The 22,776-nt window shown below is 37.5% G+C and overlaps 1 protein-coding gene and 1 long non-coding RNA gene across 5 annotated transcripts in view; one reads left to right on the top strand and one right to left on the bottom strand.

The window, feature by feature from the left end:
* Nucleotides 1–22,776, top strand: part of REV3L (REV3 like, DNA directed polymerase zeta catalytic subunit) — a 200,899-nt gene that overhangs the window by 156,377 nt on the left and 21,746 nt on the right. For 2 of the 3 annotated variants that reach the window (XM_047762811.1, XM_047762819.1), the window contains exons 22-26: nucleotides 134–275; nucleotides 2,082–2,326; nucleotides 4,973–5,081; nucleotides 6,912–7,118; nucleotides 19,108–19,217. In XM_047762811.1, coding sequence (XP_047618767.1) covers nucleotides 134–275; nucleotides 2,082–2,326; nucleotides 4,973–5,081; nucleotides 6,912–7,118; nucleotides 19,108–19,217 — 813 coding nt within the window. Of the gene's footprint in view, nucleotides 1–133; nucleotides 276–2,081; nucleotides 2,327–4,972; nucleotides 5,082–6,911; nucleotides 7,119–19,107; nucleotides 19,218–22,776 lie in introns of those variants that run through there. The other variant, XM_047762829.1, reaches the window with a different exon arrangement.
* LOC125117086 (uncharacterized) lies at nucleotides 15,732–21,738 on the bottom strand. Of its 2 annotated transcripts, XR_007132466.1 has the most exons (3): nucleotides 19,796–21,738; nucleotides 17,227–17,277; nucleotides 15,732–16,232 (listed from the first exon to the last, which is right to left on the bottom strand). It is a non-coding gene; the product is annotated as an uncharacterized LOC125117086 (long non-coding RNA). The 2 variants fall into 2 exon arrangements; XR_007132465.1 differs by lacking the exon at nucleotides 19,796–21,738 and having other exon boundaries at nucleotides 17,227–18,772.

The following is a 22,776-nucleotide window of genomic DNA, read 5'->3' as shown; positions in this document are numbered from 1 at the left end:
AAAGGCTCACACCATGACTCCCTCCTTAAATAACCTTACATTAATGGGTAGTTTTTGGCATAATGCAAACAGTATTGGTTTTAAGTATCCACATTTTCCCTAAATGTTCATAGCATGGATTCTTTTTTAACAGATGGAAAATGGTTGATCATTACATTAGCCGTGTCCGTGGAAATCTCCAAATGTTAGAACAGCTGGACCTGATTGGGAAAACCAGTGAAATGGCTAGACTTTTCGGCATTCAGTTTTTACATGTACTGACAAGAGGTTCACAGGTAGGAAATCCCATTTTCTTCACACTTGAAAGTTCTAGGTGAGTGATATACTTACTTTTGAGATGATTTGACTTTTGTAACTTTGTCTCATGCCAACTTGTGTGTGTGTGTGTGTGTGTGTGTGTGCGCGCGCGCACGTGTGTGGCTGGTTAATCAAATCTTGTCATTTCATTTTCTGCAAAAGCTTAATTTTACCTAACAACTCTTGCTTTTTGTTTTTCCTAAATACTAACTTTCTGGCCTCTGTTGAGTTTTGCATGGTTTTAAGAAAATAGATGGCTGTGCCTTTGAGGATGACATAATCTTCCTGAATACTGTCACTGTGATTAGGGATGCCTTCAAAGGCCACTTAGAACTGGGAGAGCAGTGAAGAAAGTCTGCCTTTCTTTTGTTTTATATTCCTAGTTTTGGCTGTTCAACTTTTAACAGATAACTTTAATATTAAAAAAAAAAAAAAACAGGATTTGGGAATCAGTTTAAGTGGGCTGTGTCACTCCTTTTAATGTTAAAGAAAAATGAAGCCATTTAATTTATATCATTCTAACTAATTTCCCAAGGATATAGTGAGAGATTTTGTTAAATGCCTTGCTGAAAATGGTTTCATGCATTCATGTAATAAATATTTATTTGGAGTTCCCATTGTGGCTCAGCGGGTTATGAATCCAACTAGTATCTATATAAAGGTGTGGGTGCGATCCCTGGCCTCTCAGTGGATTAAGGATCCAGCGTTGCCATGAGCTGTGGTGTAGGTCACAGATGTGGCTCAGATCCTGTGTTGCTGAGGCATAGGCCAGCAGCTGCAGCTCTGATTTGACCTTTAGCCTAGGAGCTTCCATATATCATAGGTGTGGTCCTAAGAAAAGCAAAATAAATACATAAATATTTGAATACATTTAGTATATTAAATAAACATTTTGCTAGCCATCAGGGATACTGCTTTAAATCACTCAGGTTCCTTAACCAAATAAAACCTTTTATTTTAATTATTTTAATTACTTTATGTCTGTTACATTCTACCAATTTAGTAAATATAGCAAAAATAGTGGTCTAATTACTTTGGCATTACCTATTTATGTATTTAATTTTATTGCTTATAAGCTATTTTATTTATTTACACTCCCACAAGCTTTAAAAACTATTTGAGCTAGCTGATAATAAAAGGCAAAGTTACCTTAATACTGCATGAGAGCATTTCAGTGAACCCATGCTGGTTCTTGTGCTTTCTTTTCGTGAACTCCAAACCATCTGCTCTATAGCAATTAGCATAAATAATCAGTAACTACTTGACTCATTTTTGTGAGGGACCCATATTAACCTGACTACCTTTCAATTTTGGAATCGTTGTGTTTCCTTCTTGGGAAACTGAAATAGTATTTATCCATCTCAAGCCTTCTGACTGATTATCTAATTTTCCCAAGTAAATCTGTCAAAACTCATTGACCAACTTTTTAAATGAAATTGTCAAATTGTACAGTTGTCCCTTCTATATCTGTTTATTTTCATATAGCCATATTTAAATATTAAAAGAAATCTAATTTGTCTCCCTATTCAAAATTTATTGTGTAAGTTATTTGAAATATGTTTCAGTTTTTATAAAAGCTATAGGAATAGGAAAAAAGGATTTATGAAAGTTCCCCTCTGACATATTAAAGCTGAATAAATAACCAGTATTTTACAACTGTGTTGTAAGAAAGTCTTGCAGCTGTATTCTGAAGAGTAAAACCTACCCCAGATGATCCTCACATATTCAGAAGACCAGTATATTTCAAGTTTCTTCTCTCCCTACTTCCACCTCTCTGCCTACAGTACCGTGTGGAATCAATGATGCTGCGTATTGCTAAACCAATGAACTATATTCCTGTGACACCCAGTGTACAGCAGAGATCACAGATGAGAGCCCCACAGTGTGTTCCCCTAATTATGGAGCCTGAATCTCGCTTCTATAGCAACTCTGTTCTCGTTTTGGATTTCCAGTCACTATATCCTTCTATTGTGATTGCATACAACTACTGTTTTTCCACCTGCCTTGGCCACGTGGAAAACTTGGGGAAGTAAGTTTTTTTTCATAAGAGTTATATTTAATTGGTTGATATAAATCACCTTTCAGTGGTACAGCTTGAGGATTATGATCTTATAACTTCAGCTATGTATGACCTCCTCTTTTCTTAGAAATATTTTATTTTGTTTAAATTGCTTAATGTTAGATTTTACTTATTCATGTCAACCAATTTTTTTCTCTTGAGAAATAGAGTCTTCCTTTATAATGACTTTTGTGTATTTAAAACCCAAGTATGGAGTTCCCGTCGTGACTCAGTGATTAGCAAATCTGACTAGGAACCATGAGATTGCAGGTTCAATCCCTGGCCTTGCTCAGTGGGTTAAGGATCCAGTGTTGCCGTGGGCTGTGGTGTAGGTCACAGACACACCTCGGATCTGGTGTTGCTGTAGCTCTGGCGTAGGCCGGAGGGTACAGCTCCAATTTAACCCCTAGCCTGGGAACTTCCATATGCTGCGGGTGCAGCCCTGGAAAAAGACAAAAATAAATAAATAAATTAATTAATTAATTAAAACCCAAGTACAATAGTTTTTTTTTAAAGTTATTTAAGGTAGGCATTTATATTTAACAACAAATGGTATTTCTGGGTTATACTGTAACTGGAGTATTATCACTGTACAATAAAATTATGTCATTGCTTTTTATCAATTATGTTATCCGTTCTTGGATTAGAATGGTAAAAACAGATTATTTTATTCATTAATTCATCTTCTGTAACTGCCATTGTATTTTAGCCCTAAATTGGTTGTGGAATCTAAAATCACCTCTTTATTAACTGCATTTTGCAGCAAATGACCTAACCTCTTGACACTTCACTTTTAATACCTGTTAAATGGGGTTAAATTTGACAGTATCTACCTCCTGAGATCTCTTGTTAAGGATCAAAGGAAATAATGTATCTTTAGTACCTAACACAGAGTCCAGGCCCATTGTGGCCAACATTTAACTAGTGGTGGTTATTGTTATTGCTGCTATTATCATTATTGTTTATTATTGCTCTTATAACATGTATTATAGTAGCTAGGCTCTGTGAGGTACAAACAGGAAATAGCTTTATTTTTAAATTTCATTGCTCTACCCAGCAAGGCTCTCGTTCAGATTTGAAGGAGAAATCAAAACCTTCTCAGATAAGCAAAAGCTGAGAGAATTCAGCAACACTAAACCAGCCTTACAACAAATACTAAAGGAACTTCTCTAGGCAGAAAAGAACAAGAAAAGAAGGAAAGGAAAAAGAGCAGCAAAAACAAATCCAAAGTAATTAATAAAATGGCAGTAAGAACATACATATCAATAATTACCTTAAATGTGAATGGACTAAATGCCCCAACCAAAAGACGTAGACTGGCTGTATGGATACAAAAACAAGACCCATATATATGCTGTCTTCAAGAGACCCACTTCACTTCTAGGGACACATACAAATTGAAAGTGAGAGGATGGAAGAAAATATTTCATGCAAACGGGGATCAAAAGAAAGCTGGAGTAGCAATTCTATATCAGACAAAATAGACTTTAAAATGAAGAATATTTTCAGGGACAAAGAAGGACATTACATAATGATCAAAGGATCAATCCAAGAAGATGTTATAACAATTTTAAATATCTACGCACCCAACACAGGTTCATCACAATATATAAGGCAACGGCTAACAACCTTAAAAGGAGGAATTGACAATAACACAATCATAGTGGGGGACTTTAACACCCCACTTATAGCAATGGACAGATCAACCAGACAGAAAATCAATAAGGAGACTCAGGCCCTGAATGAAGCATTAAACCAGATGGACTTAATAGATATTTATAGGATATTTCATCCAAAACCAACAGAATACACATTCTTCTCAAGTGCACATGGAACATTCTCTAAGATTGACCATATCCTGGGCTACAAATCCAACCTCAGTAACTTTAAGAAAATTGAAATCATATCAAGCATCTTTTCCAAGTATAATAGTTTTAGTTTGAAGTATAGTCATTACTTATAGGAAGCTTTTATAGAAATTGTATTAATAATTCTTTTTATTAAGAATAGAAATTTGGGCATTCCTGTTGTGGTGCAGTGGAAACAAGTCCAACTAGTAACCATGAGGATACGAGGTTCAATCCCTGGCTTTGCTCAGTGGGTTGAGGATCCACTGTTGCTGTGAGCTGTGGTGTGGGTCACAGATGTGGCTTGGATGCTGCGTTGCTGTGTCTGTAGCTCAGGCTGGCAGCTGTAGCTCCAATTCAACCCCTACCCTGGGAACATGCTATGGGTGCAGCCCTTAAAAAAAAAAGAAAGAAAGAAAAAAAAATTGGAAAAGTTATTTGCAGTCTTTTTATTTAAGGCTTAAATATTTCTTTGGGGAATTTAGTGTAATGTAATCATATGTTGAGTTGAAATTTAGTATTTCAGTATTTTTCCCATGTATTTTAGGATAGTGCCATTTAAGAAATGTTTCTTTTAATAAATTATGACTATTGGAAGAACCAGTTTTTGGTAATTAGACAAACATATTACTACATACATGAATTCATGTTTATATGTTTGAAAATGCATTTCCAATAGAATGAGAAAGATTCCTAAAATTGCCTAGAATCTCTGTTCTGTGATTTGAGAAACTATTTATTTAATATTTTGGGGTTTTTTTCTTAACAGGCATGATGAGTTCAAATTTGGCTGTACCTCTCTAAGAGTACCTCCAGATTTACTTTACCAAATTAGACATGATATCACAGTGTCCCCCAATGGAATAGCTTTTGTCAAGGTAATACTCTTTTATAAGTGAAAGATACCAACGTGGCTTAACTTTTGGAGAGTTAATGGTTTAGCTGTTGTTGGCATATAATACCAAAAAAAAGTTTGCTTCAATATCTTATCTTAAAAAGGGAATCTTCTAAGAAATCATCTTTTTAGATATTATTTTTTAAAAGTCATCTTGTTTTATATGCATTTAGGTTTAGAATCTTTTATTTTTTAGATTTTAGTTTTTAATGAACTATTGCAAGAAATAAATGTGCCTATATACCTTCTGCCCTCTATTAGAGTCTGGCAGACTTGAGTAGCTATTTGATGATCACAGTGATGCTAACTTATAAAGATTAAAATTGCTTTAATGTGTACACTTTACTCGTTGTTCTATATATTTTAAATTAAGATTAACCTATAAATAACGATACTCTAATATATTTATTGATTGTATTTTTAGAAAGATATCCAAGCTAATAACAGAGTCCCATTTTTCTCTCCCTTGTCTCCCCCCAAAAGAGACAAGAAAACCTCATAAATGAATAAGTTAAAGACACATAGGAAGAGATCTAGGAGAAGATTATTTTGCTTCTCATATGCCAACTTCATTCCTTTCTTTTCTCTTTTCTTAGCAGTGAGTCTGTGCTAAAATCATGGGGTGGTTGGTGGTGGTAGCATGGACCCCACTAGTCCTTAAATTCATTCTGGTGTACTTAGCAAAAGTAGCATCATTCTCTACCAGAAAGAGGATATTCAGTTTAAAAAGTACTCTAAAATTAGCTATTTAGTTATGAGGAAAATTTTTACCAAGACAGTTCATGATATATTCCATTTTGGAAAATATTACATTGTAACATAAAGATATACATGTCTTAATGTAAACTTAGAGCTGCTTCAAAAGGTGCACAGAATGAATTAGAGGTTAGAGTATGTTTTCATTGTCACATATCTAGCAGCTTATTATTTTATCTCCCTTTAACAGCATTTTAAGAACTTGCATCTACATTTTGACCCAATGTTAAAGCTTAATGAAAATTAGGTTTTTTAATATTCACAGGTGTGATTATCCTATACCTGAGGTTTTTATTGTTCAGTCTGACATGCATTATCTTGCACGTGTCTGTGAGTCATCTTCAAAGTTAATACTGTTTTGTGGTTTTCATTCCTAGTGGAGTTCTCATAAATTCTCCCTAGTCTTGATTAATAGAAATGATTTTTTTTTTTGGCATCAACAAATTTTATCACCTCACTATTCATCCCCTCTTCCAGATTGCTAATAAATATAGGCCGGAGGGGATGGCTTAGTGGTCTAAGCATCAGATTTGAAATACCTAGAGTCCCTGGAACTACAGGTTTGAATGTCAGCAGAGTCAACCCAGCTCATCATTCTTCCAAGGTAGATAAATGGAGTTCCATGCAGATTACTGTGTGGGGTCATTAGGATGAGATCTTTAAAAACTGAGGTTTGTTATGAGTGATACAAATCCCGTGTGTCTTTCTGAAAGAGTGGGGGTTTGGATCAAAGTTTTGAACAAAATTTCCCTCTGAACTTGTTGTATGGTCTCTTAATGTACTTGTTGACATCCTCCTTCCTGGAGGTCTCTGAACTCCCATAGTAGTGCTACATATGATTTATAAACATTACAGGAACTTTTTAGGAGAAAAGTCCTCTTCAAAAGAAAGAAAATGTGATGACTTTGTATTGACAGCCACTGGTCCTGTGGCCACTTTATTGTTAGTATGTTTCAATTCATGACAGTTGGCCATTGTTATACTGTGTACTTCCTTCTTAATTATCTAAATCTGTAATGTTTAAGGGATTTAAACATTCTTTTTTCCTTTATAATAGCCTTCAGTAAGAAAGGGTGTACTACCAAGAATGCTGGAAGAGATTTTGAAGACTAGACTCATGGTGAAACAGTCGATGAAGGCTTACAAGCAAGACAGAGCCCTTTCACGAATGCTTGAGGCACGTCAGCTAGGACTTAAGCTTATAGCAAATGTCACATTTGGCTATACAGCTGCTAATTTTTCTGGGAGAATGCCATGCATTGAGGTAAGTGATATATAAGTCTATAGTTTTTTCAAGAGACTGAAGCAGCATTAAATGAATGCCTGTTCATTAAAGCATTTTATTATGTTTTGAAACTTTAAAGAGTTTCATTTCCATGACATAAGATTAGTTTTTCTCAAACCAGGACTTCTATACATACGTGTTCTTAAGGATTTGTGGATTTTCTCTATGAGAATTATGTCTTCTTTTCCCTAATAACTTTAGGAGTTAGCATACATGTATTTCTGAATAGTCCGGATGATCATTATTGTAACCAATTATTAGCATGAGATTTCAGTGCCACCTTTATAGCAATAACATTGGTACTAAATAATTCCTTTTTTTCTTTTTTTTTTTTTTTGTCTTTTTAGGGCCACAACCGCGGCATTTGGAGGTTTCCAGGCTAGGGGTCAAATCAGAGCTACAGATGCTGGCCTACACCACAGCCACAGCAATGCCAGATCCTTAATTCACCGAGCGAGGCCAGGGATCGAACCTGCAACCTAACCTAATGGTTCCTAGTCGGATTCGTTTCCACTGTGCCACCACGGGAACTCCAAATAATTCCTTTTAATGTATTGATAGAGATCTGATGATAGTTCAGTTATCTTCTCCAAATGTCAGGATAAATATAATTCTGGGAATTCCCTGGTGGCTCAGCAGGTTAAGGATCTGGTGGTCACTACTGTGGTGCAGGTTCGATGCCTGGCTCTGGAACTTCCACAGGCACTACTGAAAAAAAAACCACACACACAGTAATTCTACATTTACTGGTATTTACTAGTGTGCTGGTAGATAATAAAGCAAAACCTTTCTCTTGCGTTGGTAGTTACAATCAAAAGACTTTCCATTAGGGAGTCCCCATCGTGGCTCAGCAGTAATGAACCTGACAAACATCCACGAGGTTGCAGGTTCAATCCCTGGCCTTGCTCAGTGGGTTAAGGATCCGGCGTTGCCAGGAGTTGTGGTGTAGGTCCGCAGACTCGCCTTGCTGTGGCTGTGTTATAGATCAGCAGCTACAACTCCGATTTGACTCTTAGCCTGGGAACTTCCATTTACTGTGGGTATGGCCCTAAAAGGACACACACAAAAAAAGGACTTGTCATTAAGTAAGACTAATTTCTTGTTATTTACTATATTAAAGTGTTACTTTGACATGAATACCATATAGTATAACAGACTAACTCAATAATTTATTAGTGATTGAGAAAAGAACAGAGTAGACTTGTTTGATTGATGGTTTTTTCATGCCAAATGAAGGCTAGAGCATTGTGGTATACTGTATTTGCAATAGTTCAATAAGGGGAAAGCAGTGGAAGAATAAAGTCCCCATACATCTTACAGTGGGCACAGTAAACTCCAAAACCCTGTACAAGGGACTTCATGTAAAGAACTCAAAGTCACCACTCTGTCCTCACTCCAAGTAAGCTGAACAAACCGAAAAATTTACAACTCTTCTTAGATATGTCAGAAAAGTGAGGTCATGCCACCCCCCAAATTGAAGAGAGAGACCAACAGGTGAATACAGAGAGTCACAGTTTATCAGAGCAGAAACCCAAGAGCACATATCTCGGCGAGAACCAGTGCCGTGGTGGGGAAAACTGATCTATAACTGATGAGGCTCAGGGTAGACAAATCTGAGAGATAAAAACTACAAGGGACCCAGCCAAAAGAGTCCCCACACTTTGTGAGTTCTATCTATAGATGCTCAATCAGGTTCTCACAGTGAATATCAGAGAAAAATTGCCTTGTACTTCTGGCACCAAGAGGGGAAAGGAACTATTTTGAAATATATCAGAACATTCTCTTTTTAACTAAGTTTATCCTTAGGAGGAACTTACCAGAGCTTAACCTACTGGGCTTTTATCAGAGCCTAACTGGCCTGGGGAAAGGGAAATGCTCAACTCCAACTGCTCAAGCTTTCCACATGGAAGAAAAATATATCAGCCTACTCTGCTCATCCTATTCCACCAGAGAGGGGGAAAACTGAGAAGTACATGCGAGGTCCACAGTCGAGGCACAGGTTTACTGGAAAACTGAGACCTACTCACTGGGCTAAAGAGCACTTCCCCTCCCCTCACATCTCGCCACCGCATTACTGAAGAACTATTTTTAGCAGTTCCTTTTACCTGAGACAACGTGTCTGGCTATCAAAACAAAAAGCAACTTACTAAAAGCCAAAAAACAGCTTGAGGAGTCAAGGAGAGCATTAGAACCAGATCAGATATGTCATGGGGTGTTGGGATTATCAGACTGCAAATTTAAAACTATGATTAGGATACTAAGAGTGCCAGTGGCCAAAGCAGACAGCATGCAAGAATAGGTGGGCAGTGTAAGCAGAGAAAATTCTAAGAAAGAACCAGAAAGAATTGCTGGAAATCAAAAATATTGTAACAGAAACAAAGAATGCCTCTGACTACTAGACTGAACATGGCTGAGAAAAGAATCTCTGAGCTTGAGGAATTCTTAATAGAAACTGCCAAAACTGAAATGCAAAGAGAAAAAAGACAACAAAGAAAAAAAAAATCCTAAAACGGTAGGACAGCTGCAGAAGGTATAATATACATGTAATAGGAATTCCAGAAGGAGAAGAAAGGAACAGAACAAATATTTAAACAGTAGTGACTGAGAATTTCCCCAAATTAATGTCAGACACTAAACCACAGATCCAGGATGTTCAGAGAACACCAGAATAAATGCCAAAAAAACTAAACGTAGGTACATCATTTTCATACTACAGAAAAGCAACAATAAATTAAAAATCCTAAAGGAAGCCAGAGGGAAAAATACTACAGAGAAGCAAAGATAAGAATAATATCCAACTTTTCCTCAGAAACCATGCAAGCAAGAAGAAAATGGAGCAAGGTATTTAGAGTGTTGAGAGATAAAACCTTTCACCTAAAATGCTGTACCCTGGAAAGTTATCATTTAAAAATGAAGGAGATGGAGTTCCCAGTGGCTCAGTGGGTTCAGGATCCAGCATTGTCACTGCTGTGGCTGTGGTTATTGCTGTGGCCCAGGAACTTCTGCATGCCACAAGTACACTAAAAAAATAAAAGAAACACAAAAGTGAAGGAGAAATTAAGATTTTCTTAGATAAACAAAAATTGAGGGAATTTGTTGACAGTAGACCTGCTTTGCAAGAAATGCTGAAAGAAGTTCTTTAGCAAGAAGGAAAATGATAATAGGTTAGAAACCTAGATCTACAAAAGAATGGAAGAGTATCTGAGAAGAAATAAGTAAACATAAACATTTTTATCTTTCTTATTCTTAATTGATCTAGCAGATAACAGTATTCAAAATAATAATAGCAACAATGTATTTGGTTAGATGTGTTTATATATATATATGTATGTTTATATAAGTAAAATGAGAAATAATGAAAGGAATAGGAAGGGATTAGGATTAATAAGTACACACAATACCTATGAAGTGGTATAGTGGTTATTGAAAATGGTATATTGAAAGTAAATATAAATATTGCAAAATTTAGGGCAACCACTATAAAAAGTTTTTTAAAAAAGAAAGATAATTTGTTCCTGTCGTGGCTCAGTGGTTAACGAACCTGAGCAGTATCCTTGAGGACCCAGGTTCGATCCCTGCCCTCGCTCAGTGGGTTGGGGATCCAGCGTTGCCATGAGCTGTGGTGTAGATCACAGACAAGGCTCAGATCTGGCGTTGCTGTGGCTGTGGTGTAGGCCAGCAGCTATAGCTCTGATTCAACCCCTAGCCTGGGAACCTTCATGTGCCATGGGTGTGGTCCTAAAAAGACAAATATATATATATATATATATATATATATATATATAACTAATATATAAGAAGGAGAGAAAATGGACTAATATAAAATAGTCAAAACCACAAAAGGCAGTAAAAGCATGAAAAATAAAAATCGGAACAAAAACAAAGGCCACACATAGAAAACAATAAAGAAAATCAGTAAGGGAGTTCCTGCTGTGGCTCAGCAGGTTAAGGATCCAACTGCAGCACCTCGGGTCAGGGTCGAAAACTAAAGAGGAGATCTGTGTGATTAAGTAAAACATCAAACAGGGTTTCTTGATTATTCCAGACACTGAGACACTGATGTTTTCAAGCCTCCTTTTCCTATAACCATGTGACTGGGGTGACTTAATCTCTCTGTGATTGGGTAAAGGAGCATAACCACACCATCAGACTATTACCCTTCATATGCTTTATTTGTAAATGTGGCTTATCTGAGGTTTGTTCAAGAAAGTAGCTCAGAGTTCCCACGTGGCACAGTGGATTAAATATCCAGCATTACCACAGCTGTGAAATAGGTTACAGCCGTGGCTTAAATTTGATCCCTGGCCTGGGAACTTCTGTATGCCATGGATGCAGCCAAAAAGAAAGAAAATCAGTAAGGACATAGTTGAACTCAGCAACACAATCAACTGGATACAATAGGCATTTATAGACTACTTTGTCCAACAATAGCTGAATACATACTCTTCTCAAGCTCACATGGAACATGCACCAAGATAGACCACATTCTGGGCCATAAAACAAATCTTAACAATTTTATTTATTTATTTATTTTTCATAACACTCTTTTTTTTTTAATTTTTTTATTTTCCCACTGTACAGCAAGGGGGTCAGGTTATCCTTACATGTATACATTACAATTACATTTTTTACCCCACCCTTTCTTCTGTTGCAACATGAGTATCTAGACAAAGTTCTCAATGCTATTCAGCAGGATCTCCTTGTATATCTATTCTAAGTTGTATCTGATAAGTCCAAGCTCCCGATCCCTCCCACTCCCTCCCCCTCCCATCAGGCAGCCACAAGTCTTTTCTCCAAGTCCATGATTTTCTTTTCTAAGGAGATGTTCATTTGTGCTGGATATTAGATTCCAGTTATAAGTGATATCATATGGTATTTGTCTTTGTCTTTCTGGCTCATTTCACTCAGTATGAGATTCTCTAGTTCCATCCATGTTGCTGCAAATGGCATTATGTCATTCTTTTTTATGGCTGAGTAGTATTCCATTGTGTATATATACCACATCTTCCGAATCCAATCATCTGTGGATGGACATTTGGGTTATTTCCATGTCCTGGCTATTGTGAATAGTGCTGCAATGAACATGCGGGTGCATGTGTCTCTTTTAAGGAGAGTTTTGTCCGGATAGATGCCCAAGAGTGGGATTGCGGGGTCATACGGAAGTTCTATGTTTAGATTTCTAAGGTATCTCCAAACTGTTCTCCATAGTGGCTGTACCAGTTTACATTCCCACCAGCAGTGCAGGAGGGTTCCCTTTTCTCCACAGCCCCTCCAGCATTTATTTTAAAAGAATATAAATCGTACAGTGTCTGCTTTCAGATCATAATGGAATCTGTATGATCTCAATAGTAACAAATCAGTAACAGAAGGATAGCTGGAAAATTCTAAATAGCATAAAGATTAAAGGAAAAATTCTCAAGGGAAACTTTTAAATATTTTGAACTAAATGAAAATGAACATACAACTTAGCACAAGTTGATGGAATCAGCAAAAACAATGTTTAGAGGGAAGTTTATAGAATGAATGCATATATTAGGAGGAAAAAGATCTAAAATTAGTCACCTAATCTTTTACCTTAAGAAACTAGAAAAGAGCAAATTAAATCCAAAATAAGCAGAAATTAGTGAAAATGAAAACAAAAAATCAATTAGAAAATCAAACAACCCCAAAGCTAGTCTTTGAAAAGATCAATAAAATCAGGAAATCTCTAACCAACCTTACTAAGGGGGGAAAAAAAAAAGAGTACACAATTACAAATATCAGAAATGAAAGAGAGGGATGTCACTTCACTTCCCACGGACATTAAAAGGATATTTTAAAATTATAAAAGAAAATTATGCACACAAATATGATAACCTAGACAAAGTGAAGAGTTTACTTGAAGGACATAATCTGCTAAAACATACAAGAAGAAATAGGATATCTGAATAGGCCAATATATATTAAAGAAATTGAATCAATAATTAATGGCCTTCCATAACAGAAAGCATCAGACGCAGATGGATTCACTGCTGAATTCTACCAAACATTTATGGAAGAAATCCTACAAGTTCTCTTCCAGAAAATGCAAGTAGAAGGAATACTTTCTAACTCATTCTGTGAGACCAGCATTACCCTAATACCAAACAAAAGACTTTGATAAGAAAGCTATATGCTGGAGTTTCCATTGTGGCTCCCGTGGTTAACAAATCCGACTAGAAACCATGAGGTTGCGGGTTCAATCCCTGGCCTTGCTCAGTGGATTAAGGATCCAGTGTTGCCGTGAGCTGTGGTGTAGGTCGCAGATGTGGCTCGGATCTGTGTTGCTGTGGCTCTGGCGTAGGCCAGTGGCTACAGCTCTGATTTGACCCCTAGCCTAGGAATCTCCATATGCCGTGGGTTCAGCCCTAAAAAAAAGACAAAAGCCAAAAAAAAAAAAAAGGAAAGAAAGAAAACTATATCCCTCATGAACATTGATGCCAAAATCCTCAAATAAAATCCAAAAATGTATAAGAACAGTTCTACACCACAACCAAATGGGATTTATTCCAGGTAAGCAAGGCTGGTTCATCATCCAAAAATCAACTGAGAGCCATCATAGCACATTCATGATGAATAAGAAGAATCACATGATCATATTAACATGCAAAAAAAAATTTTTTGACAAAATGCAGTATCTTCATGATAAGAATGCTCAGTTACTTAGGAATAGAAGGGAACTTTGTCAGCTTGATGGAGAATAGCCACCAAAAAACCTACAACTAATGTCATATTTAACCATGAGAAACTTGAAGCTTTCCCACTTAGATTGAGAACAAAGCAAAGGGGGAGTTCCTGTCATGGCTCAATGGAAACAAATCTGACTTGTATCCATGAGGACACTGGTTTGATCCCTGGCCTCACTCATTGGGTTAAGGATCCGACATTGCTGTGAGCTGTGGTGTAGGCCAACTCATCTACAGCTCTGATTCAGCCCCTAGCCTGGGAAACACCATATGCTGTGGGTGTGGCCCTAAAAAGACCAAAAAAAAAAAAAAAAGGACAAAGGGTAAGTTCCTATTGTGGCTCACCAGGTTAAGGACCTGACATTATCTCTATGAGGACTGGGGTCTGATCCTTGGTCTCACTTAGTGAGTTAAGGATCCAGCATTGCCCCAACCTGATGCTCCAACTTGACCCCTGGCTTGGGCGCTTCCATATGTCACAGGTGCAGCCGGGGGGTGTGGGGGGGGGGGGCAAAGATGTCCCAACTAATCACTGCTTTTTACCATCATACTGGAAGTCCTAGCTAATTTGATAAAACAAGCAAAGGAAATAAAAGGTATGCAGATTGGCAAGGTAGATAAAACAGTCTTTGTTCCAGATGACATAATTCTCTATGTAGAAAATCCAAAAGAACTGACAAAAAAAAAAAAAAAAACCTCCTGAAACTAATAGCGATTACAGCAGGGTTGCAGGATACAAAGTTAATAAGTAGTATGTACCAGCAATGAAGAAAAAGAATGTGAAATTTAAAACATAATACTGTTTACATTAGCATCCCCCCAAATGAAATACTTTGTTATGAATTTAACAAAATATGTACAGGAGCTATACTAGAAAAACTGCAAAACTGATGAAAAAAATCGAATAACTAAATAAATGGAACGATATTCCACATTCATGGTTAAGATTCAGTATTGTCAGGATGTCAGTTCATGGAGTTCCCATTGTGGCTCAGCAGGAACAAACTCGACTGGTGTCCATGAGGATGCGGGTTCAATCCCTGGCCTCAGTCAGTGGGTTAAGGATCCAGAGTTGCCGTGAGTTGTGGTGTAGATCACAGACTCGGCTCAGATCTGGTGTGGCTGTGGCTGGCAGCTAGAGCTCTGTTCACTCCTAGCCTGAGAACTAATATATGCAGCAGGTGTGGCCCTAAAAGAAGAAAAAAAAAGATGTCCGTTCACCCCAGATTAATCTATAGATCCAATACAATCCCAGTCAAAATCCCAGCAAGTTATTTGTTGATATTGACAAAGTGATTCTAAAGCCTACTTGAAAAGGTAAGAGACCCAGAACAGCCAACTTAGTATTAAAGAAGAATAATGTCTGACCATGCCTGGCTTCAAGACTTAACTGTGAAGCTACAGTAACAAAGGCATTGTAGTATTGGAAAAAAAAATATAGACAAGTAGATCAGTTGAACAGAATAGAGATTCCAAAAATAGGCACACATAAATAGTCAGCTTATCTTTAACAGAGGACCAAAGGCAATACAATAGAGCAAAGATAGTCTTTTTAGCAAATGGTGCTGGAAAACCTGGACATCCACCTGAAAAGAAAAATGAATCTAGCCATAGACCTTACACACTGCATAAAAACTAGCTCATATTGGATCATAGACCTAAATAACTCAAAACTATGAAATTCCTAGAAAATAACATATGAAAAAATCTAGATAACCTTGGATTTGGTGATGGCTTTTTTAGATGCAACACCAAAAGTATGATCCATGAAAGAAAGAATTAATGAGCTTGACTTTATTAAAATTAAAATTTTCTTCTCCATGAAAGACACTATCAAAAGACTGAAAGGCAAGCCTCAGACTTGGAGAAAATATTTGCAAAAGACATATTTGATAAAGGATTTTTATCCAAAATACAACATCCTTTGTACACTGAAGCTGAAGAGAAACATGGGACAGTTGGAGGAAACAAAGAGTAGCTTTAATTGCCAGGCAAAGAGGGAAACAGTAGGCTAATGCCTCAAGACTGTGGCATGCCCCACCCAGGCACAGTGAGGAGTTTTACAGTGTTCAAGGAGCAGCATGTGGTCTGCTGGTTGGTGGTGAGGTAATTTCGGAGTCATCATCATCAACCTTGTGGTTCCAACTCATCTGGGGTCTACATGCTTGTGGTCAGCAAATAGTTAACTTCTTCCACCCAGTGGGGTCTTCAGCACCTACAAAACAGCTCCAAGGACATGGCTCAGAATATTGTCTATAGTCCTTGAGAAAGAACGAAAGGTCCTTGACTTTGTTGAATGGCTTAATTATTATTTTGTCTTGCTTGACTCTTTTCCTTTTTCTCTGTATTTTCTCACTTCTGATTAAATCAATTCTTTGGCTAAAATATTCTGTGGACAAAAAGGTAGGCGGAGAGCATAAGTGGAGGTCAATTCTGGGAGGGCTTCATAGGGTCCTGCTCGGTTGCATATGTTCATATAAAAACCTGCACAAATTACCTAAAGATTATCATATAGCAGTTTTATTCACAGTGGCCAAAATTTGGAAGCAACCAAGATGTCCTTCCACAAGTGAATGGATAAGTAAACTGTGGTACATGCACACAGTGGACTTCAACACTAGATACAGTGCTAGGTACAGTGGATCAAGCACTAACAAGATAGGAGCTCTCAAGCCATGAAAGACATGAAAGAAGCTTAAATGTGTCTTACTAAGTTAAAGATGCCAATTTGAAAGGGCTGCATACTATGTGACTCCAACTATATGACATTCTAAAAAAATCAAAACTGTGGAAACAATAAAAAGATCAGTCATGTCAGGATAGAGCAGAGGGGAAGAAGTGAACAGGCAGAGCACAGAGGATTTTTAGGTTACCTCTTGAACAACACAGGTTTGAACTGCATGGATTCATTTATATTCAGATTTTTTTCAATAAATATCATAGTACTACATGATCTGCAGTTAGTTGAACCTGTGGATGCAGAACCATGGATATGGAGGGCCAACTATGAGACTGGAGCATCCATGGATTTTGGTGTCATGACAGCTTCTAGACCCAGTCCCCCATGTTGTTCATGAGTCACTTGTACTCTGTATACTATAATGGTAGATACATAGCCTTATACATTTGTCCAAACCGGTAGAATGTACAACACCAAGAATGAATCCTAATGTAAACTATGGACTCTGGGTGATAATGATGTGTCAGTGTAGTTTTATCAGCTGTAGCAAATACTCCATGTGGTGGGAGATGTTGATAATGAAGAGGCTATGCATGTGTGAGGTCCAGGGGATTTGGAAAATCTCTGTCTTCTCTCCAGTTCTGCAGCCTCACACTGCTCTAAAAAATAAAATATTCAGAGAAAGGAAAAAACAAAACCAAACCTGGGCAAGGCAATCCATGGCATATTCACACTGACAACAGCAAAACACCACCTGTAATTAAAAAAATAATATTCATTTGAATTTTTTGATCATATGATTTTGTTTGTACTGGATAGATTTTCTTGGTTTCGTAGTTGAATTGTGAAGGCTTATATCTAATTGCATGTTCATATATTTTTAGGTAATATAAAAAATACTTTGTCAGCACTAGGGATTCATATTATTATACACATTTGAAAAATACTGATCTGAATGATCTAATAGAAAAAGTAGAAATGATTTTTATTAATAATGTAAAACCAGAATAGCACATCTTTTCTTAGGCCATTTCCACATTATCCTAATTTTTTTTCTACCTCTTCATTTAAAATTTGTTTAAGGAGTTGCCTTGTAATGCATCAGGTTCAGGATCTGCTGTTATTATTGCAGCAGCTCAGGTAGCTACTGTGGCTCAGGTTTGATCCCTGCCCTAGGAAGTTCCACATGCTGCAAGGGCAGCCAAAAAAGGAAAAGCAAAACCTTGAATTTCAATTAGATGACATGATTTTTTAATGTATTATAATCATATTCTCAAGGTTTTCTAAAGCACTAAAGGTCTCAACAGGATTCATGATTTTAATTTAAAACTCAAGTTTCTGCTTTCAGTTTTTTATGTATTCCTTTGTTCATATACTTAATATTTCCTTTATAAACAGCTTTAAACAGCCTTTTGAGTATTAGTCAATCCTGCGTTTAGTTCAGGTAATTCAGATTTTACAGTAAAAAAGGAAGGATCATTGTAAGTACTGTTTGCATCTTAACACAAAAGAAAAAGTGTATAATTCTTATATTAAAATTTTAAAAAGGAATGTTCCATTTATGCTGAATGGCAATTTCCCCAACTCTTAGCTCTTCTAATAAATGAAACAGCAGTACTGTACTACTCTCCTCAGTTCAACTATGAAATATAATTCACTTGCTTCTCATATTTGTCAGGATCCATCTTTTTGTCAGCTTATGCAATGATCATTGTTAAAACTTACCAATCACCAATGAAAGAACCCTTGTTAGACATATGTCTGCATAGCTGATTTAAATTGAAAACATATTTTCCACCATGTAATTGTGTATTTTTCTTTGTATTTAGTATTATCTAAAAATTAGGTATAACCAATCATTAATATTTAGATTCAGCATTAACTTTAATGATCCTGAAACTTTAACACTCCAGCAGAAAAATTTTGGAAGATGCACGTGCACACATTCATGCACATGCATTGAGTCATTTCCTGCCTAATCAGTTATAAAGCATGTTAGAAAGTCCTTGAATAAACAAGGTTTATTCTCCTAGGATCAAATGCAGCTGTGTACCTTGTATACTTATTGATAAACTCACCACTAAGTCTGTATATTGATTGGTTCCTTCTTTTAGATTATTCATCCACCTCATTTTCTTCTTGAGTACTTGTAGGAAGAAAGATGGCACTGGTGACAGTTTTGTTTTCTTTTTAATGTTCTTTTTTCCTGTTTCTTGTTTGTTTTTTCTTTTTCCTTTTTTCTTTCCTTTTTTTTTTTTTTTTTTCCTTTTTGCTGCACCCACTTGGCGTATGGAAGTTTCCAGGCCAGGGATTGAATCTGAGCCACAATTGTAATTTATGCTGCAGCTGCAGCAATGCCGTGGCCTTTAACCCACTGCACCAGGGTGGGGGTCGAACTCACACCTTCAAAACGACCCTAGCCACTGCAGTCAGATTCCTAACTCACTACACCACATCAAGAAGAACTCTCCTTGTTTCATTTTTAGAAATATTTAGTAATTAAAATTAAGTATTATATGTTAAAGTTTATTATCTTATACTAAGCAATGTTAAGAAATCATTTCCAATGTTTTTGTACCAACAGGTTGGCGATAGTATTGTTCACAAAGCCAGAGAAACCCTGGAGCGAGCTATTAAACTGGTGAATGATACCAAGAAGTGGGGTGCTAGGGTTGTGTATGGTGATACTGACAGGTAATGACCTCTATTTGTGGTTGTCTTTCTGCGTCTCTTGAGATAGTCATTTCAATGTTTGAAATGGCTTAAGGGTTATTCTTCCCCAAAATAGAGTCCTAAGTTCTTTTCAGTCCTTATGATCTTGTGATTGGAATTAACACAGGTCCTTACTTACCAGATAGAATGTTAAGAGACAGAAAATGTATGTGACCTGAGTCACAGATTGTGAAGATGCCCATGGCATCCCTCCTGGTATCCAAGTAGATGGGAGTCTATAAAATCTGTATGTGCAAGAGTCTAGTCTTCCTAAAGAAACAGCTTTTAATGTGAAGAATTCCTCAGATAGCTGCAGCTCTATAAATAGTGCATATAGGCAAGTACAGTTTTCCATTTGATTCCAGAGGCTCACACACTTTCTGAAGCCCATCATTCATAGCCTGACAAAGGATAGGACTGCCTTTGAATTCTGAGTCAGAGTCTTTTTTTTTTCATACCCACACCATATGGAAGTTCCTAGGCCAGGGATTGAACTTGCACTGCAGTTGCAGCAATGCCAAATCCTTGAGCCACAGTGTGACCATTCTAAGAACACTTACCTCAGGAGTGCTGATCACTTTACAGTCCAGTGGAGCAGTCAGAGATAATGCTTCTAATCATTGAAAATAGCTTCTAGGTAATCTTCTCTAGGTAAATCTTCATTTAATCTTCTCTGGTTATTTAACGCACATACAATCAACATGCTCTTACTAATGCTGAATGAGCCCTTGCCTCACGTAGCAGGTGTTTCATTACTACAGGTTGGGATCGTTTCAGGTTTTCCAGGGCCTGGTTATCCAGTCTTTACTGTTCCTCATCAAAAGCTGCTCCTCACTTAGACTTTGGACATTTTACTGCTCTGTAAAATCACTTCTGCTGAGTAGTCTAGCAGAATAAAAATTACTAGAACATAGTTGTGTACCTCGTTAGCAGAGCTCCTCGCAAAATATTTAGGAAAGCAGAGGACGTTAAACATTTAAGTTGTTGAGTTTAATTCAAGCTCCTACATGTCAGTCACTGACAACATGCACGCAGAGTCGGAAGTTGGCATGATTCTGATTGTGATCATGTTATTAGCCTTTAAGATTTTTAGGAATTCAAACAAACCAAAAAACAGGCTCAGAATGTTAAAGCCGGGAGAGGACTTTTAGGTCAGGAGCTTTGATGCAGTTGGGAAAACACCCTAGGAGGGACATTCTCAGATGTTACATAGGAGCAGATTCCCCTGGGATAAGAAAACTTGTCTGAGATCACCCAACTAGTTAGCAGTGGAGCCATAAATTGGTATCTCTCTACATCAGATATCACAGGTATTTTATGATTCTAATCAAGAAAATGTATTTGCAGTATCATTATAACTTTTGAAATCATTCATCATCCAATTCATTAAACAAATGTTTGTCAAAATATGCTGTATAAGAGCAATTCACTTTAGGGCTTTACCTTCTCAATGGTAAGCATATGGCCCCAACTGGGCAATTCTGCTCCTTGAGGAGCAAAATCACTTAGTACAGTGGGTTTTGGCCCCACAAAGCCCGAGCCTACCCAACAACATTTTATTCCTTAGTAATTGTTTCCTCTTGTTAAATTTAACTTTTTTCCTTTGGAAGGACAACAGTGATAACATACTGAGAAGGACTGTTCTAGGAACAAAAGATAATGCTCTAAGAGAAAGAGTTCTTAACCAGGAGTGAGATCTGGATTTTCTTTCTAGCTGTACTCCTAGCTGATTGCATGGCCATCAGAAAATGGCTTAGCTTCTCTGAGGTTATCATCCGAATAAAGGCAATCTGATAGATGATGGTGAATGACCACTGCCTCCCTATAGTTTCATAATCAGGACTCCCTTCATAGTAAGGACTGCTCCCTCCCTTCATAGTAAGGACTGCTCCCTCCCTTCAGTTTCAGGACTGATGATTTTATGAATCTGAGGTCTAGCTAAGGGAGATTGGTTATCAGAGCATCAAAATGACCCTGTTAGAAGTGTGTTTCTCTTTCTAAAGCAGTTATGCATTATTGTTCATTTAGAAAGTATAACGAACACACTGTGTTTCTTCATTGTAGTGGTTCAAACAATTTTTTTATATAATAGTGCTTCTCAATATTTATCCTACTGGAGTGGGACAGACCTACTCCCACTAGTTGAAGCTCTGTATAAGCATTGATTCTCAGGTAGGATAGGGAAGGATGTTTACCGAGACAGACACTTCGGGGGCAGCAGAAGGGAGGTGGGGAACTAGAACAACAACCAAAAAAAAAATCTCTTGGGAAATTCACCTGAGTATAATTGAGAAGAGCCTCTGATTCTCCCACTCAACTCCACATCCCATGTGAAAATCACTGCTTTAAGTGTGAAATTGGATCTATCAACCCCAAAATAAAGGTTATTTAACTAGATTAAAAGCACCAGTGACAGACAAATAGACATTAATTTTAGAAATTAATTTTAGAAATTCTCTGGTGGCCTGGTGATTAAAGGATCCTTGTTGTCACTGCTGAGGTGCAGGTTCAGTTCCTGGCCTGGGAACTTGCACATGCCACAGGCATCCCCCCCCCAAAAAAAAAACTTATTTTGAAACAGTCTTTCTCACCTATATTCTGTCAAGTGACCAAAAACTTGGATTAATCCTGGCCAGCTCTCTTGAAGCTTACTTCCAAATAAAACTGGCCAAGGGAGTTTCTGCTGTGGCTCAGTGGGTTAAGAAACTGACTAGTTGGAGTTCCCGTCATGGCGCAGTGGTTAACGAATCCAACTAGGAACCATGAGGTTGCGGGTTCGGTCCCTGCCCTTGCTCAGTGGGTTAAGGATCCGGCGTTGCTGTGAGCTGTGGTATAGGTTGCAGACGCGGCTCGGATCCCGCGTTGCTGTGGCTCTGGCGTAGCCCAGCGGCTACAGCTCTGATTGGACCCCTAGCCTGGGAACCTCCATATGCCGCGGAAGTGGCCCAAAGAAATAGCAAAAAGACAAAAAAGAAAGAAAGAAAGAAAGAAACTGACTAGTATCCATGACGACATGGATTCCATCCCTGGGCTCTTGGGTTAAGGATCCAGCATTGCCGTGAGCTCTGATGTAGGTCACAGACAAGGCTCAGACCCCACATTGCTGGCTGTGGTGTAGGCCAGCAGCTGCAGCTCTGATTCAACCCCTGGCCTGGGAACTTCCATATGCCACAGGTTTGGCCCTAAAAAAGCAAAAAAACCAAACACCTAGCTGAAACAGCATGGATCGACTCAAACTCACTTACACTACTAGGTAAAAATCTCAAATATATACCCTATAATAATAACCTTTAAGATGTAAAGTATGTATATCTTTAATTTTTATCAACTTTATCAAGGCATAATTTTTAACAAAAAAGTACACAGTGTATATATAGTTCAGTATACAAAATGTATAGAACCATGTAACCAGCTGCCACCCCAATGAAGATGTAGAACATTTATATCACCATAGAAAGTTCTGCCGTGCTCCTTTGCAGTCTTTCACTTTCATCCCCTACCACCAGGCAACCACTTATCTAATTTCTATTTCTACAGCTTA

The sequence above is a fragment of the Phacochoerus africanus genome, chromosome 2, assembly GCF_016906955.1.
Source record: "Phacochoerus africanus isolate WHEZ1 chromosome 2, ROS_Pafr_v1, whole genome shotgun sequence".
In the NCBI taxonomy this organism is placed as follows: domain Eukaryota; kingdom Metazoa; phylum Chordata; class Mammalia; order Artiodactyla; family Suidae; genus Phacochoerus; species Phacochoerus africanus.
The sequence above is the reverse complement of the archived record's forward strand: the minus strand, read 5'-3'. Positions and strand labels throughout refer to the sequence as shown.